The 14,111-nt window shown below is 40.1% G+C and overlaps 1 protein-coding gene and 1 non-coding gene across 3 annotated transcripts in view; one reads left to right on the forward strand and one right to left on the reverse strand.

Annotated features, from left to right (window-relative positions):
• Positions 1-4,321: 4,321 nt before the first annotated feature.
• Positions 4,322-4,428, reverse strand: LOC141415153 (U6 spliceosomal RNA). The gene has a single exon (XR_012440167.1). It is a non-coding gene; the product is annotated as a U6 spliceosomal RNA (small nuclear RNA).
• An 847-nt stretch (positions 4,429-5,275) lies between these two features.
• Positions 5,276-14,111, forward strand: part of Ttc27 (tetratricopeptide repeat domain 27) — a 188,517-nt gene continuing 179,681 nt past the window's right edge. Inside the window, exons 1-3 of one of the 2 annotated variants that reach the window (XM_074049473.1) lie at positions 5,276-5,585; positions 6,788-6,965; positions 10,929-11,058. In XM_074049473.1, coding sequence (XP_073905574.1) covers positions 5,486-5,585; positions 6,788-6,965; positions 10,929-11,058 — 408 coding nt within the window. In that variant the 5' untranslated portion in view covers positions 5,276-5,485. The remainder of the gene's footprint in view (positions 5,586-6,787; positions 6,966-10,928; positions 11,059-14,111) is intronic. The other variant, XM_074049472.1, reaches the window with a different exon arrangement.

Below are 14,111 nucleotides of genomic sequence, written 5' to 3' on the forward strand. Positions count from 1 at the left end.
CAGCCCCTCCCCCATCCGGAGCAGTTTCCATTTTTAGAGCCCCATTAGCCATCAGTGCCCTTTTGCTGTGAGGAAAGGAGGAAATCAGATAATCAGTGGGTCCACCCATTTAAAGAAATACATTCTTCGGATGGCTTGCAGAGCCAAAGAAAGTCATAGAATTTCCTCTGAATGATCTCAAGAAACGAGTTAGTGTGAGCAAATTTGGGATGAACTAGATTGGATGACTTTAGGGTCAATATTTTCTGACTTTTCCTCCATGGAAGTTTAAGATTCATTACTGCAGAGGTTCCAAGGTTTAATTATAAGTAAGGAGAGAGAAATGCTGATTTCTCTGAAGCGATGTAGTTCTAAACACTGATGAATGCACAGGCTAGCAGAGGTGTTGGGTTTGCTGGTAAAGGAGTAAACTTGTGCAGTCCTTGGTGTCCTATAGTTCCTGGTTCCTGGTTCGCTATAGTATGTGACATCAGAGGGTCTCTAGACCTGTTAACCAACTCCTCAACCTCCAACAGCTGCTTGATGCACAACAGAGCTTTGTTGGAATGTGAAATTTGAGATGCCTCAGTAGAAGGAAAAGCAACACGGCTGGTAAGGAGCTCAGTGAATCGGTCAAAACGAAGGCCAGTGAATAATGCTAGCGGTCCACAAGGGGGCAGGGGTGAGGTGGGTAACCTGCTGGGATCGGGGGAGTGATCTTTGGAGAGGGTATCAGTGAGTAGCCTGTTTCCTTATCTCACACAGCCTGGTGGTGATTTTTTTCCCCTTAAAAGTTGCCAAATTATTGTGAAAAGACCAAGTGAAAAGGAGAATAATTAAGTTGTAAGCAGTTTCTAGGACACAGACACAAGAAATGGCAGCCATAGCTGGATGTTAGAGGTTTCTCCTACGATGCAGAAGGAGTAATAGTTTCCCAGTATGAAGTCAAAAGCCAGATTCTCCAGGCTAAGATTTTCCTAGAGCTGCAGAAGGTATTTTCAGGAACCGGCCTTCTTACAAACCTAGGTGACCTTGCCCCCTTCCTGCTCTACACAGATTCAAATAGGCTCAGAGAGCTTGCTGGTACTGAAGGTTCCCAAGAACATCACCTACGTGATCCATTTGATCTTTCTTTTCAAAATAATCTATTTTAATGGTTCCCTCTTTCATCAGACAGAAAGAGGTCAGCCTGATAGGACATTTTATCCCCAGTCCATAGTACACTGTAGGGCAGGGCCGAAGTACCAGAATGTCTCAGGAAAATTACATCAGGATAAAATCTTTTCCTAATTTAAATTCATGAGACTGGGGTGTAGTTCAGTCTGCCTAGCATAAATGAGGCCCTGGGTTCACCCCCAGCACTGAAAAATAAATAAAATAACAAATAAATTCATGAACATGTTCCAGTTAAATGTTCTCTCATTTTACTAGGTTGTTAAGTTGGAAACCCTAGGTAAGGAATACAAACATCTAATAGTTGGATTTTTGTTTTTTATGTTTTGTGGGTTTTTCTTTTTTCTAGCTATTGTGGTGGCATAGCTTTTTGCTGAAGTCATGTTTCAATTCATCTAGAAAATAAACATTATTCTTAGTACATATTCATAAACCATAGTAAAAGGTGGGTATACAATCCATTTAGAAGGGGTTAGGAGCAATGGCTCAAGTGGTAGAGCGAAGCATAAGACTCTGTTTCAAACCCCAGTACTGCCAAAAACATGCCCCAAACAACAAAAATATTACATCTTTTAATCTTTAAATGAAAGCCCTTTTAAAAAACATGGTACATTAAAGAAATGAATTATTATGAAAGCATACTGACTATTTTATATTTCTGCACTTATATTTTAATAATTTGATATGCCTAGAAAGGTCATAGTTAGTCATTAAAGTAAATTTGTATTAATGAATTATTAAAATAATTAATACAGTAGACCATTTGCATTTGCACCAGCAGGTCTGGTTCCAAGAAGATGACCATTTCTACCATTGAGGGAAAAGTGCAATGCCCGGGATGCACAGAGCTCAGTCCTCTAACATCCCCCGAATTTACCTCGGCTGTGTGTTCAGTAGGTCATCCATCACTGGAGGCCGCACGTAGCAGGCTATTTCATTGTCACAAAATCACTGTTGCACACATCACTACTACTCAACCAAAACTGAGATCTTACCTGCTTTTTATCTCCACTGCTGAGGATGCTTGATTCACTTTTTCCCATAACACCACCCAACTTTTGCTAAAGACAAATCTCATGTTCATTTCAGTGCTTAAATTAAGCACATTGGCTGCTTTTACCTTGCTTTTATATTTATTTATTTATTTTTCGTGACACTGGTTTGAACTTGCTGGGCAGGTGCTCTTACCCCTTGAGTCATTCTGCCAGCCCACCTATTTGCTTTTGGGAGTTAGATTTTCACAAATTAAAGGTAGGAAAACATTCAGTAGATCACAGATTTAAACACAATGCAGGACTGATGGAGAGCTTTTCCATATCAAGTGAACTGTGTGATGCGCATGAGAATTTAAAAGTTTTGTGTTTGAAATTTTTTTTATTATTTTTGGATGTGCTTGGTCACAGTCATGTGTATTTGTGGCTTACTGTAATGAAGTAAATTTTAGAAGACTAAATAAAGTACTTGTTATATATCAAGTCTAGTATTAGTGGCATTGACTGGAAAGATCCAGAAGGCAAAAGTGCTTTTCCTCCCTGTTTGAGGGAAAGCGGTGGTGGTTGTGCATTGTCCTGAGGGACACAGTGTTTGGAAAGGGCTAAGGACTAGCAGTGGCATGAGAAAGAAGAATCGTTAGGTCAGGAGAAGGCATTTGAGGAGTGTTGGTCTTGGGAGATCAAATTTTAAGTCTCATACCACAGAGAATTTTAGCAAGGTATAATTGACATATAGTGTACATATTTAACTTACAATATAAGTTTTGACATTCTCATGCATACATGAAACCATCATCACAATCACAATGGTGACCATGTCCCTCACTCCCAAAGTTCTTGTTCTTCTCTGTAATTCCTCTTCCTTCCCCTCAACCCTCCCTCTTCCTTCCCCTCAACCCTCCCTCCCCCAAGCAACCAGTGATATGCTTTCCACCATTATAATTTATCTAGATTTATATAGACTCATACAGTATTACTGCCTATTCTCTGACTTCGTTCACTCAGAATAATTATTTTGGTATTTATGCATGTTGTGTATTAATAATTCACTTTAAAAAATAACAGTATTCCATTGTATTGATATATCACAATTTATTCATTCACTTATGAATGGACATTTGGGGTTTTTTCTACTTTTGACCTTTGTAAACATGTCACAATACTTGCAAACACTTTAAAAATGATAATTATCAAACCTGAGCTTTGTTAATGTATATGAAAGGAAATTGAAAGGTCATGAAATGCTGCAATATATTTTTCATCCTCATTTCTCTATGAAAGACCTTGCCTCCATTTGACTACTTAAGAATCCAAACCAGGTGTGGTGAGGCTCGTCAGTATTCCCAGCACTTGGGAAGCAGAGGCAGGAGGATGCCAAGTTCCAGGCCAGCCTGGGCAGGAGATCATGTCTCAAGGAATCCACACACACACACACACACACACACACACACACACACACACTCCTCCCCCACCATTAACAATAACAACACAAGACAAAACACCACCTTCTAACCTTGAATGATAGGAAAATTACAAGTTCACTGTGTGGACCAGTGGGGAGGGTACTACATACAAAGGAGGACACACACACACACACACACTCCTCCCCCACCATTAACAATAACAACACAAGACAAAACACCACCTTCTAACTTTGAATGATAGGAAAATTACAAGTTCACTGTGTGGACCAGTGGGGAGGGTACTACATACAAAAGAGGAATTTGGTGTTGCTTCATTATTTCTGTAGATTTGCACCTTTAATATCTATTACATAGGTTAAACAGTGCTTGGCAAGTATCTTTTTTTTTTTTTTTTTTTTGGTGGCACTGGGGTTTGAACTCAGGGTCTCAGGTTTACAAGGCAGATGCTCTTACTGCTTGAGCCATTCCTCCAACCCTCTGTATGCTTTTAACTATTCAGTGTGAACACGTTCTGGGGCATGGCTGTTCTCCCCTCACAGCTAGGCCTGGCTTCCTTTGGCAGTTTCTGGCATCTGAGTACCTCTTTAGTGTGGAGTGCGTCTGGTCAAGAAGGTGAGTTAAGAATTCGGTGTAAATCAGTGCTGGGGACATTGTTCAAGCGGCAGAGCGCCTGCCTAGTATGCGTAATGACCTGATTTTAAACCACAGTAAAGAAGAGTTAGGTATTGATCAAAAAATAAAATAAATTTTTTTTAAAATATGGAACGCTTCACGAATTTGCATGTCATCCTTGCGCAGGGGCCATGCTAATCTTCTCTGTATCGTTCCAATTTTAGTATATGTGCTGCCGAAGCGAGCAAAAAATAAATTAATTTTTAAAAAGAATTATTTAGCCTCCTCCTTGAAGCCGGATAATTGGCCAATTTTTCTCATAGTGCTGTTGTGCTCATTCCCTCCAAGAATCCCGTGCGGGCGGAGCTGCGCTTTCTCCTGGATCTTGCATGACAAATCCCAGGACACACAGCAAGCCACTGGGACTGTGTCCCTCCTTGGCTGGTTTTTGCTTTCGGAGCCTTGGTTTTCTTCTAGGAGTGCTGCTAGGAGGACGGAGGGGCAGGGGCCTGCAAACGAGGCAAGCACGCAGGGGTGGACGCTATGGTCCCTTGCAGCCTTTTCCCTTCCTCACCGGGGCTCGCTGTTCTGCAGTGCTCAAACTCTGCCCTCCAAGCGCTTCCACCGCCAGCCTCCCCACTCATGGTTTCTGTGGTGGCAGCGTCAAAACCAGATACTTTTCTTACCCTTTCATCGATTCAAAGAATAAAGACCTACTGCATGTCGAGGGGGTTCTGACCTGGGGCTCACTAAGTCCACTTCCAAAGTTCTTTAAATGCCCACGTGCATTTGCCGAGGGGACCTTGACTTTCATCAGGTAGTCAAGAGGGTTCTCACACGAAAAGAACGTAGAATACAGTTCCAGCCCTTCCTATTAAATAAATAACCTGAAGACCTGCTGCGAGTTGAGTTTTAACCCTTGTTCTCCAGAAACCCAACAGCCTCCTTTCCCACCTCTTCCACGATTTTCACAAGCCCCGGTTAGGGGCGGGACGACTCCGACCGCGCCTGACCCCGCCCACTCCCCGCCCCGGGGCGGGGCGTATCTACTGGGCATGCTCAGTACTCAGGCTTGGGTTGGTCGCCTAGGCGGAAGCTCGAGCGTAGAGCGTGCGTGTTTTCCCAGGTTGCTTCGTGCTGCGGTCATGGCCGCTTCCTTGTGCGGGTATCTGCACATGAGGTTTTAGTTCTGTGGGAGTCTTTACTGTAGCTGTTGCCACTAGACGTCGGCCACTCTGACCCTTTTCCTTTCACTTTTCGGTGACTCCTGTGTGATTCTCGTAGGAACCCGATTTGGCTGCAGCGATGTCCGGGGTGATGTGGACCCCGGAGCTGGCAGTTCTGAGGGGTTTTTCCACTGAGGCAGAGCGGCAGCAATGGAAGCAGGAGGGGATGCCTGGTTCAGGTGAGACGGCCGCACCTACAGGGACTTCGTCCAGCATGGGGGCTCCGAGGGCAAGGGATGCCAGCCCTGGATTCTCATCCCTCCTTGTCCCCCTTCCCAAGCCCCACACCAGTATCTAGTCTTGGGGTTGTTGAGCCCTTGACGTGGTGGGCGGGGTCCTCAGGTTATTTGTGAGTCTTTCGCCTAAACTTTTCACTGCCCTGGCTCGGTAATAACAACGGCAATGTTACTTTCTTTTCTAAGCCCTTAACATTTATTCAGTCATCGAATCCCTATAATAGACTGTAGATACTACTTTTAATCTCATTTTGCAGATGAAGACATTTACGTACAGATTGGTTAAATAATTTGCTGAAAGTCACAGAGCTAGTAAGCAGAAAAGCTAAAACGAGGTAGCGAAGATGTAATTTTTGTGAACAATGCACATTTACTAGAGAGATAAAGAGGAACATTTGGTGTGTTTCAGGCACGTCCGAAAAATAACGAACAGCATAAAGCTGTCTCTCTCTCTTCCCCCCTTTCTCTCTCTCCCCTCTCTCCAGCCTGTCCTCCCTCTCTCTTTTCCTCCCTCCTCTCCCCCTTTTCCTCTCTCTCTCTGGGTTTGTGTGAGTGTACATACAAAGAAGGTGTCAGGAGGGAAGAAACTTGAAAGCTGGTGTTCTGCAAAGGTTTCATGAAAGGTCAGACGAGCTGATTTTTTATTTAGGACTGATAAGTGGAGAATAGTTCAGCAGGAAAAATTACAAGTGCAAAAAGTGTAGGGGCCAGAAAGTGAAGTGGCTGGGGAACTTGAGGGGAACAATGGGTGAGCAGCATGACTTAATGATGGGGATTAGTCGTTGTAGGAAGAGCCAAGAGTGTGAAACGTTTTAGGGCCCTGGCTTAGGAAAATTTTCTGCTGTCAGTTGAAATCTTTGTGAATTTCCTAGCAGAAGAGTAACAGTGGGTATTCTTGTTATTATTATTATTTCTTGGTATGACATCCACTTTACTGCTCATAGTCAGTATAGGTGAACTTTGAATTCCAGGAGAGGTGATGTTCATAGTATGAGAGGGATTTCTCAGTGCTTTGTGATGAATGTACCACTTTTTTTCTAAGTACCACTTTTTTGCACTTCAAAATGGTATTTCCTAATAGATTATCCTTTAAAGTATGAAAACATTGTTCCTTTGACTTCCTGGACTAATGTTTCATATTACAGAGAGTGGATCTTTCTTACAATTGCTGTTACAAGGAAGCTATGAGGCCATATTCTTGCATTCAGTGACTCAAAATATTTTAAATTCAACAACGATGACTGAAGAAAAGATTGACAGCTACCTGGAGAAGCAGATAGTAACATTCCTGGATTGCTCCAAAGATTTGGATGAAAGAGAAAGGTAGAATTTTATTTGAAATTTTCATAGAGAAACTGACTTTGAATGCATAGTGATAGTACCATGGCATGAATACATGTTAAGAACACATGTAATCAGCACCTGTAAGCCACTGATTCTAGCTGTTGCTGAGAAACCTGGACTCATGGTGTACCATGTTGTCTATATAAGGTCTCCTGTCCAGAAGACTGTTCAGAATGAAAAAGTAAAGTGAGACAGCATGAAAGAGTTTTGTATGTGAGACTGGTACTTAATTGCCTGACATCTGCTAATCCATTGAGCTTCCAAATACTTAAATCATACAGGTTTTATTCATAGGCAAGATGTTAGAACTTATTTCCTTTTGTCTTATAGTCATGTGCCTCAAATCTTGTGATTTCTAGATTACTGAGTGATACATACATTATTATCTTTGAAGAACTTATCAAGAGAACTTATCAGAGAACTCCATGTTTTTATTATGGAACCCTTGGTTTATCTTCTTCCATTAAAGTTTGTATAATTTTATAGTATTACTTATAGTGGGGCAGTGAAATCTAAGCCTTTCAGTTGCTTTTATTCTATCATTGTAGATTTGTTAATATTTGTAGATTTCCTCAACTATCTGTCATCCATGTCAAATTTAATTACCTTGAAAGCCCATGCAATTTTATGTTTGTATTATATCCTTACAGGGGATGATTTTATTTAGTCCTTCAACAAGTAAATCAACTACTTTGTTAGGTTGTTGAAGTTGTAAAGATAAGTAAGACATAACCCATATCCTAAATAGCTTACCAAGAAGCGTTACTATAGGCTTTTGATTTTATTTTTTTTAAATTTGATATAATTCCTTTTCATTTTTCTGGTTTCCTTGTAGTTTACATTCCTGCAACATCACTGTTGATTCTTTCGTGAGACAGTGTCTCACTATATTGCACAGGCTGGCCTTGAACTCACAGTCATCCTGCCTCAGCCTTCCAAAAGTGCTTGAATTCGGGTGTGCACCACTGTGCCTGGCTCATTCTTGATTCTTACTTTGCATTCTAATATGTTTGTACAGCATAGCAGCTGGCCTTGTGCTACCCATTAACACACACACACACTCATGTAAGTATACAAATGCATTATTTCACTACTAGAGCAGAGTTCTAGCATGAAAAGCGACATTTCCTTTGATTCATTTTAGCTATTTTGAAAATTAAACTGTATTCTCAATTCACCTTAAAGATTTTTTTTTTTAAGATTTTGTTTTTTAGTTAGGACAGTTGAATTAAGGCCTTAAGATCTTGCTGCACACTTGTTTTTTCCATTTCCTCTCTTCTAACTATGGACAGGCTCTCTATGTCACCTTTTTTCTCAAGTGCTGTGTATCTTTGCTGTCAACTGCACTGCATCCAGACTTTATATTCTGGCTATCATAGGGCTTTTTTTTTTTTTTTTTTAAAAGCAAAACATTTTTATTAGCATATAACAGTTGTACAGGGGCTCCATTTTGACATTTCCATATATACTTACAATGTACCTTGCTTAGGTTCATCCCTACCATCATCCTCCCTCATTGCCCACCCCCCTCCACTTAAATAATTTCAACAGGTTTCATTGTTATGTTTTCCTACAAGTATATAAAGTACATCAACCTTATTCACTCTTCTTCAACCTCTCCATTCACTCTCCCCCTCCAGTTCCCACTCCCTAACAGGACCTGTTTTACATTTCTGTTCATTTTTCCCCCTCTTTTTTATTTTTCCTGTCCTTCATTTTTTAAAGTGTATATTCACTGTTTAAAGGGGTTTTGTCATGGTGTTTCAACTGTGAATATATTGCATATTAATCAGATTAATTTCCTTTATTACACTCCCTTCGTCTTTCTCTCATACCCCCAATTATTCAACAGCTTTTAATGCATTTTTGTTATGTCTTCTTCCTACACAAATGCAATATATTTTGATATTATTCACTATCATTCTCTTTTCCTCTTCCTCTTCTACTATTGCAAATATGTTCTCTCTCTCTCTCTATATATAGGCATGTTTGTCTTTGTGTATATTGTTTATCTTTCACACCTGTCTTTCACATATGAGAGAAAACATGACTGTTGTCTTTCTGAATCTGGCTTACTTCTCTTAACATGATGAGCTCCAGTTCTATCCATTGACCTACAAACAACATAATTTCATTCTTCTTTTTTTTTTTTTCTTATGATGCTGGGGTTTGAACTCAGGGCCTACACCTTGAACCATCCACCAGCTTTGTTTTTGTGGTGTGTATTTTTGAGATAGAGTCTTGCAAACTATTTGCCCAGGCTGGCTTTGAACTGTGATCTTACTGATCTCTGCCTCCTCAGGAGCTAGCATTACAGGTGTAAGCCATCAGTGCCTGGCAATTTCATTTTTCCTTATGACTGAATAAAACTCCATTTTTGTGTGTGTGTATATCACATTTTCTTAATCTATTTATCACTTACAGGGCATTCTGTTTTCCACAGCTTGGCTATTGTGAATAGTGCTGCAATAAACATAGATGTGTAGGTGTCTCTATTGTGTTCTAACTTACATTCCTCGAATATATGTGCAGGAGTGGTATCTCTGCATTGTATGGTAGTTTTGTTTTTAGTTTTTTGAGGACCCTCCATACTGCTTTCCATACTTATTATACTAATTTACATTCTTACCAACAGTTCTCTTTTTCCCACATCCTTGCCAACATTTGTTTGTGTTCTTGATGAAAGCCATGTTTAAAATTTTTTTTCTTTTGAGGAAGGGCCTAGGGGTTGTAGAAGGAGAGGTTAACTTTTCTTCCTTTTTTTTTTCTTCAGAATGAAACTCCATGATTCCCTGGCTGGTGTTGCTAGAGTTCAATCCCCTACCTTTTTATGTCTGTTTGTTTGTTTGTTTGTTTTGGCAGAACTGGAGTTTGAATTTAGGGCCTCATGCTTGCTAGGCAGGTGCTCTACTACTTGAGCCACTCCAACAGACCTTTTTTGTTTTGGGTATTTTCGAGATAGAGTCTTGAAAACTATTTGCTCAGGCTTGCTTTGAGCCTTGAGCTTCCTGATCTCTGCCTCCTGAGTGACTAGGATTACAGCTGTGAGCCACCAGTGTCCGGCTCCTACCTATTTTTGTCTTAATCTAGGGGTTGACAAATTATATCTACTGTGCTAAAGTGGCTAAGAATGGTTTTGTACATTTTAAAAGGTTGGGGAAAACTAACAAGTACACAGGATCTAAAATATTTCATATTTCATCTGTCCTGTAGGTTTCTGTCCAAGTTTAGGGCATGCTTTTATTCTAGCAGTTAGTGGTACAGGGTCAGTAAAATGTTAGAACTTTTAATTGCCAATTTTCTTTTGTATAAAGTCTTTTTTTTTTTTTTTTTTTTTTTTTATTAAACATCTTCTGGCCATGTCAGAGTTGTTAATAGGATGAAGAAAAAGTTACAGGTGGTGCCTGATTAGAACCTTAATCGAGGTCCGGGAGTATTTTCTGTGATGATGGGAGTGTTCTATATCTGCTGTGTGCAGTATAGAAGCCATTAGCCACAGTTGACTATTGAGCACTGCGTAACTAAGGACTGCATTTTAAATTTAATTTAATTTAAACTAAATAAATTAAATTTAAAAGAGCACATGTGACTCATGGTTGTAGTATTGGACATTCTAGACCTAATTTGTCCTGAATTTCAGAATTGTTTTTTGATATCTTCTTCTTAATAAATGTGAAATTCAGTGCTGGGGCATGACTCAAGTGATTTAGAGCTCTTGTCTAGCAAGTGCGAGGCCCTGAGTTCAAAACTGCAGTACTGGGGGAGATGGCACAAACAATGTATACACATGTAAGTAAATGTAAAAACGATAAAAGGAGGAAAAAATAAAACAAATCTGCAGTACTACCAAAAACAAGCAAAAAAGTGAAATTTAATAGTCTGTTTTGAGATTATATGGTGATGGTGTTTCGTATTTATTTCTTTAACCATTCTTATATGCAGGCAACAGCTGGTATTCCTACTTGGTGTGAACAGCTTGCAACTTTTTGTTCAGAGCAACTGGACGGGACCTCTTGTAGATTTGCACCCTCAGGATTTTTTGCCATCTTTCTTGTTCCAGCAGTTCAGTGAGGTATGCTTCTTGAAAATATCATATGTAGTTAGTGTTGTATTATTTATTCTTTACAAACATTCTTTTCTAAGTTGGAGTTAACAGTAGATAGGAAAGAAATATGATGTTGAGGCTCACACAAAAGTAGTAAGAATGCTTGTTCAGTGATAAATTTTCTAGTATTTCTGGATGTTTTTACGGACAGTCTCAAACTCTTCAGACACTCTCCTTTTTATGGAGCTTTGTAAACTGCTCTTTTTGTCAAAGTACAGACAGCTGTACCTGTTACCACTAGCTTACAATACCACAGTTACATGATGATCTTTGCAGGAAAAGCAACAAATTTGGAAGTCTGTTTGTTGCAGGTAACTTTTGCTGCTGTGCTTAAGAACCACTCCTAGAGCTGGGCCCTGGTGGCTCTTGCTTGTGACCCTAGCTACTTGGGAAGCGGAGATCAGGAGGATAGCGCTTCAATGCCAGCCTGGGTAAATAGTTCTTGAGACCCTATCTCGAAAATACCCAATGTAAAAAAGGGCTGGTGGAGTAGCTCAAGTTGTAGAGCACTTGCCTAGCAATTGTGAGAGCTTGAGTTTAAGCCTGGTACTGCCTCCTCTCTCACACCACTGGTCCCCCCCCCACAAAAAAAAAAAAAAAAAAAAAAACTCCTGGGGCTTTTCCTTTGTTTTGATGGTATTGGGGTTTGAACTCAGGGCTTTGCATTTGTTAGGCAGGTGCTCTACCACTTGAGCCATACTTTCAGCCCCCAGATTTTCCTTGTGTTATGGTGGAGTATGAAATGTCCTCCATAGGCTCATGTACTGGGGGCTTGGTCGCATGCTTTAGGGAAGTGATTGGATCCTGCCTAGGCAATGGATTAATCCTTTGATGGGTTCATAATATGATGGCATTATTGGGACATGGTAAAAAGTAGGCTTGGGGGCCTAGTTGGATGAAATAGGTCACTGGGGTGGCCCTTGGAAGCTATATGTTTCCCTGGCCCTTTCCTGTATTCCCTTTCTCTCCTTTGTGTCCATGATGAAGTGAAGAATCATGTGCCCTCATTGCCATGATGTTCCGCCCAAGGCATGGGCCAAGTGACCATGGATTGAACCTTCTGAAACTGTGTACCTAAATAAATAATTCCTCTCTAAGTTATTCTCTCAGGTATTTTGGTTACAGTGATGATAAAACTGACCAACACATTTATATTACAAATACTTAAAGACCTTGGCATAGAGGTGCTCTGTGGTGATAACAGTCAAGTGTGAAGAGAAGATTGACCTACATCTGTAGGTTAGCAGTAGACCTTGCAGTATGAATTCATCAGCAATGTTTTGAGCACTCATGCTTAGGGCTTGCTGAGTATGAAGTGATCTACAAATGAAATATGGTAACTTTGATTTTTCCAGCCACCTCAATCATTTTGAACTTGGCTGCTAATCACTCAGACTGGAAAAAGGGCCCCTTAACATTCAAAGCTTACACAGCAAAGGGACCTACATGTTTACTGTTACCTGGTTTCTCAGACTTAGAAGTAGAAAATAAGTGTGAATGAAGTTATTAGAGATAGGTATTAATGATTTGGTGATAGAACGGAAAGAGAAGTACAAAAGCAGGCATAGTCTGAAAATAGTACTTAGTTTTGTGTGTATCAGCTTACTGTCTATATTACAGTAGAGTAATTGAAGTTCATTGAAAAGTTAACAGATCTTTCATATCTAGTCTAAGAAGAGATTTTATAATTTACACTTTACGAAGGGTTTCATTGAAATAGGAAAAAATATCTACCCCAAAGATCATGGTACTTACAGAGAAAGTTTCTGTTATCTAGAAATTAACTCATAAGGAACATCTGAATCTCAATTATTGTGTATGAAACAGTTTCTGGTTTCTCTGGCCCTTAATGTAGGTCAGAAATCCCCCTAATAGAGTTGTAAATATTTACTGAGTATTCACATCTGTTTTTTATTTTATTTTTTTTCTTCAATGTTTGGGATCAAACCCTGAGCCTCACATATGCTGGCATGCATTCTAACACTGAGCTACACCCCCCTAGCCTGAATTTCTGGTTTGAATGTTGCTTAATTCACATGTGTTAAGTTAGTTAGGTCCTTACAGGTTTGAAGTATTCAGTTGGATGTGGTGGTGCCCAATACTACCACCACAGAAACTGAAAATCATGTGTTTGAGTCCAGGCTGGGCAACGTAGCAAGTTCAAGGCCAACCTGGGCTACATAGTGAGACTTTTATTAAAAACAAAAAACAAAACAATAAAACCCCACCAGATTTGAAGTATACTACAGCTAAGAAGACTATAGCTTAGAGTGGTGAAAGAAACTTGTCCAAGGTCTTATAGCTGGGGGATTGGAATCCATATTGGTTCATATCTAGTACTGTCTGCTCTAGGAGTGCAGAAGCACTTGTAAATTGGAGTGACAATGCAAAATGTGTTAGGTGAGAAGTTCAGACCATAAGAGATGATGGCATTAATGGAGAGATTTCTAGAAAATGATGTTGGTCAAAGCAGACTTTTTAGCTGGGAGTTGACCTTGAGCTAGAACCTGAAGGATACTAGGAAATGGATAAAGAGAGAAGAAGAGGAAGTGTATTCTAGGTTTGGTCATATGAACAGAAATTTAGAGGGGAGAAGATCATGGGGTTTGTGAGGAACGGACGCTATGTGTTGTTGGAGTAGCAGCAGGAGATCAGATTTGATGGATCATGCCAGACTATAGGAAAGTTTGACAAAGATGTTGATTTTTTTGTTGTTGTTTGAGACAGGGTCTCACTGTGTAGCCCATGCTGGCCTTGAACTTATGATACTCATACATCTGTGTCCGAAGTGCTGTGAACCACCATGCCTGGCTAAGACCTTGATTTTAATTTTTGAAGCTACCTTGGACTTCAAAAGAATATATGAAATGTGTACGGTGTAGACAATAAATCTCCTTTGAACTCAGCACTAAGCCTGAGAGGAAGCATTACCAGTGTCATAGAGCAGAGTTTCTTACTGCATCTCCACTTTAGGGGTTGTGTGGGCCCTGGGTTGGTGAGAACCTTTAAACTTGTATCTT

Source organism: Castor canadensis, chromosome 12 (genome assembly GCF_047511655.1).
Source record: "Castor canadensis chromosome 12, mCasCan1.hap1v2, whole genome shotgun sequence".
In the NCBI taxonomy this organism is placed as follows: Eukaryota; Metazoa; Chordata; class Mammalia; order Rodentia; family Castoridae; genus Castor; species Castor canadensis.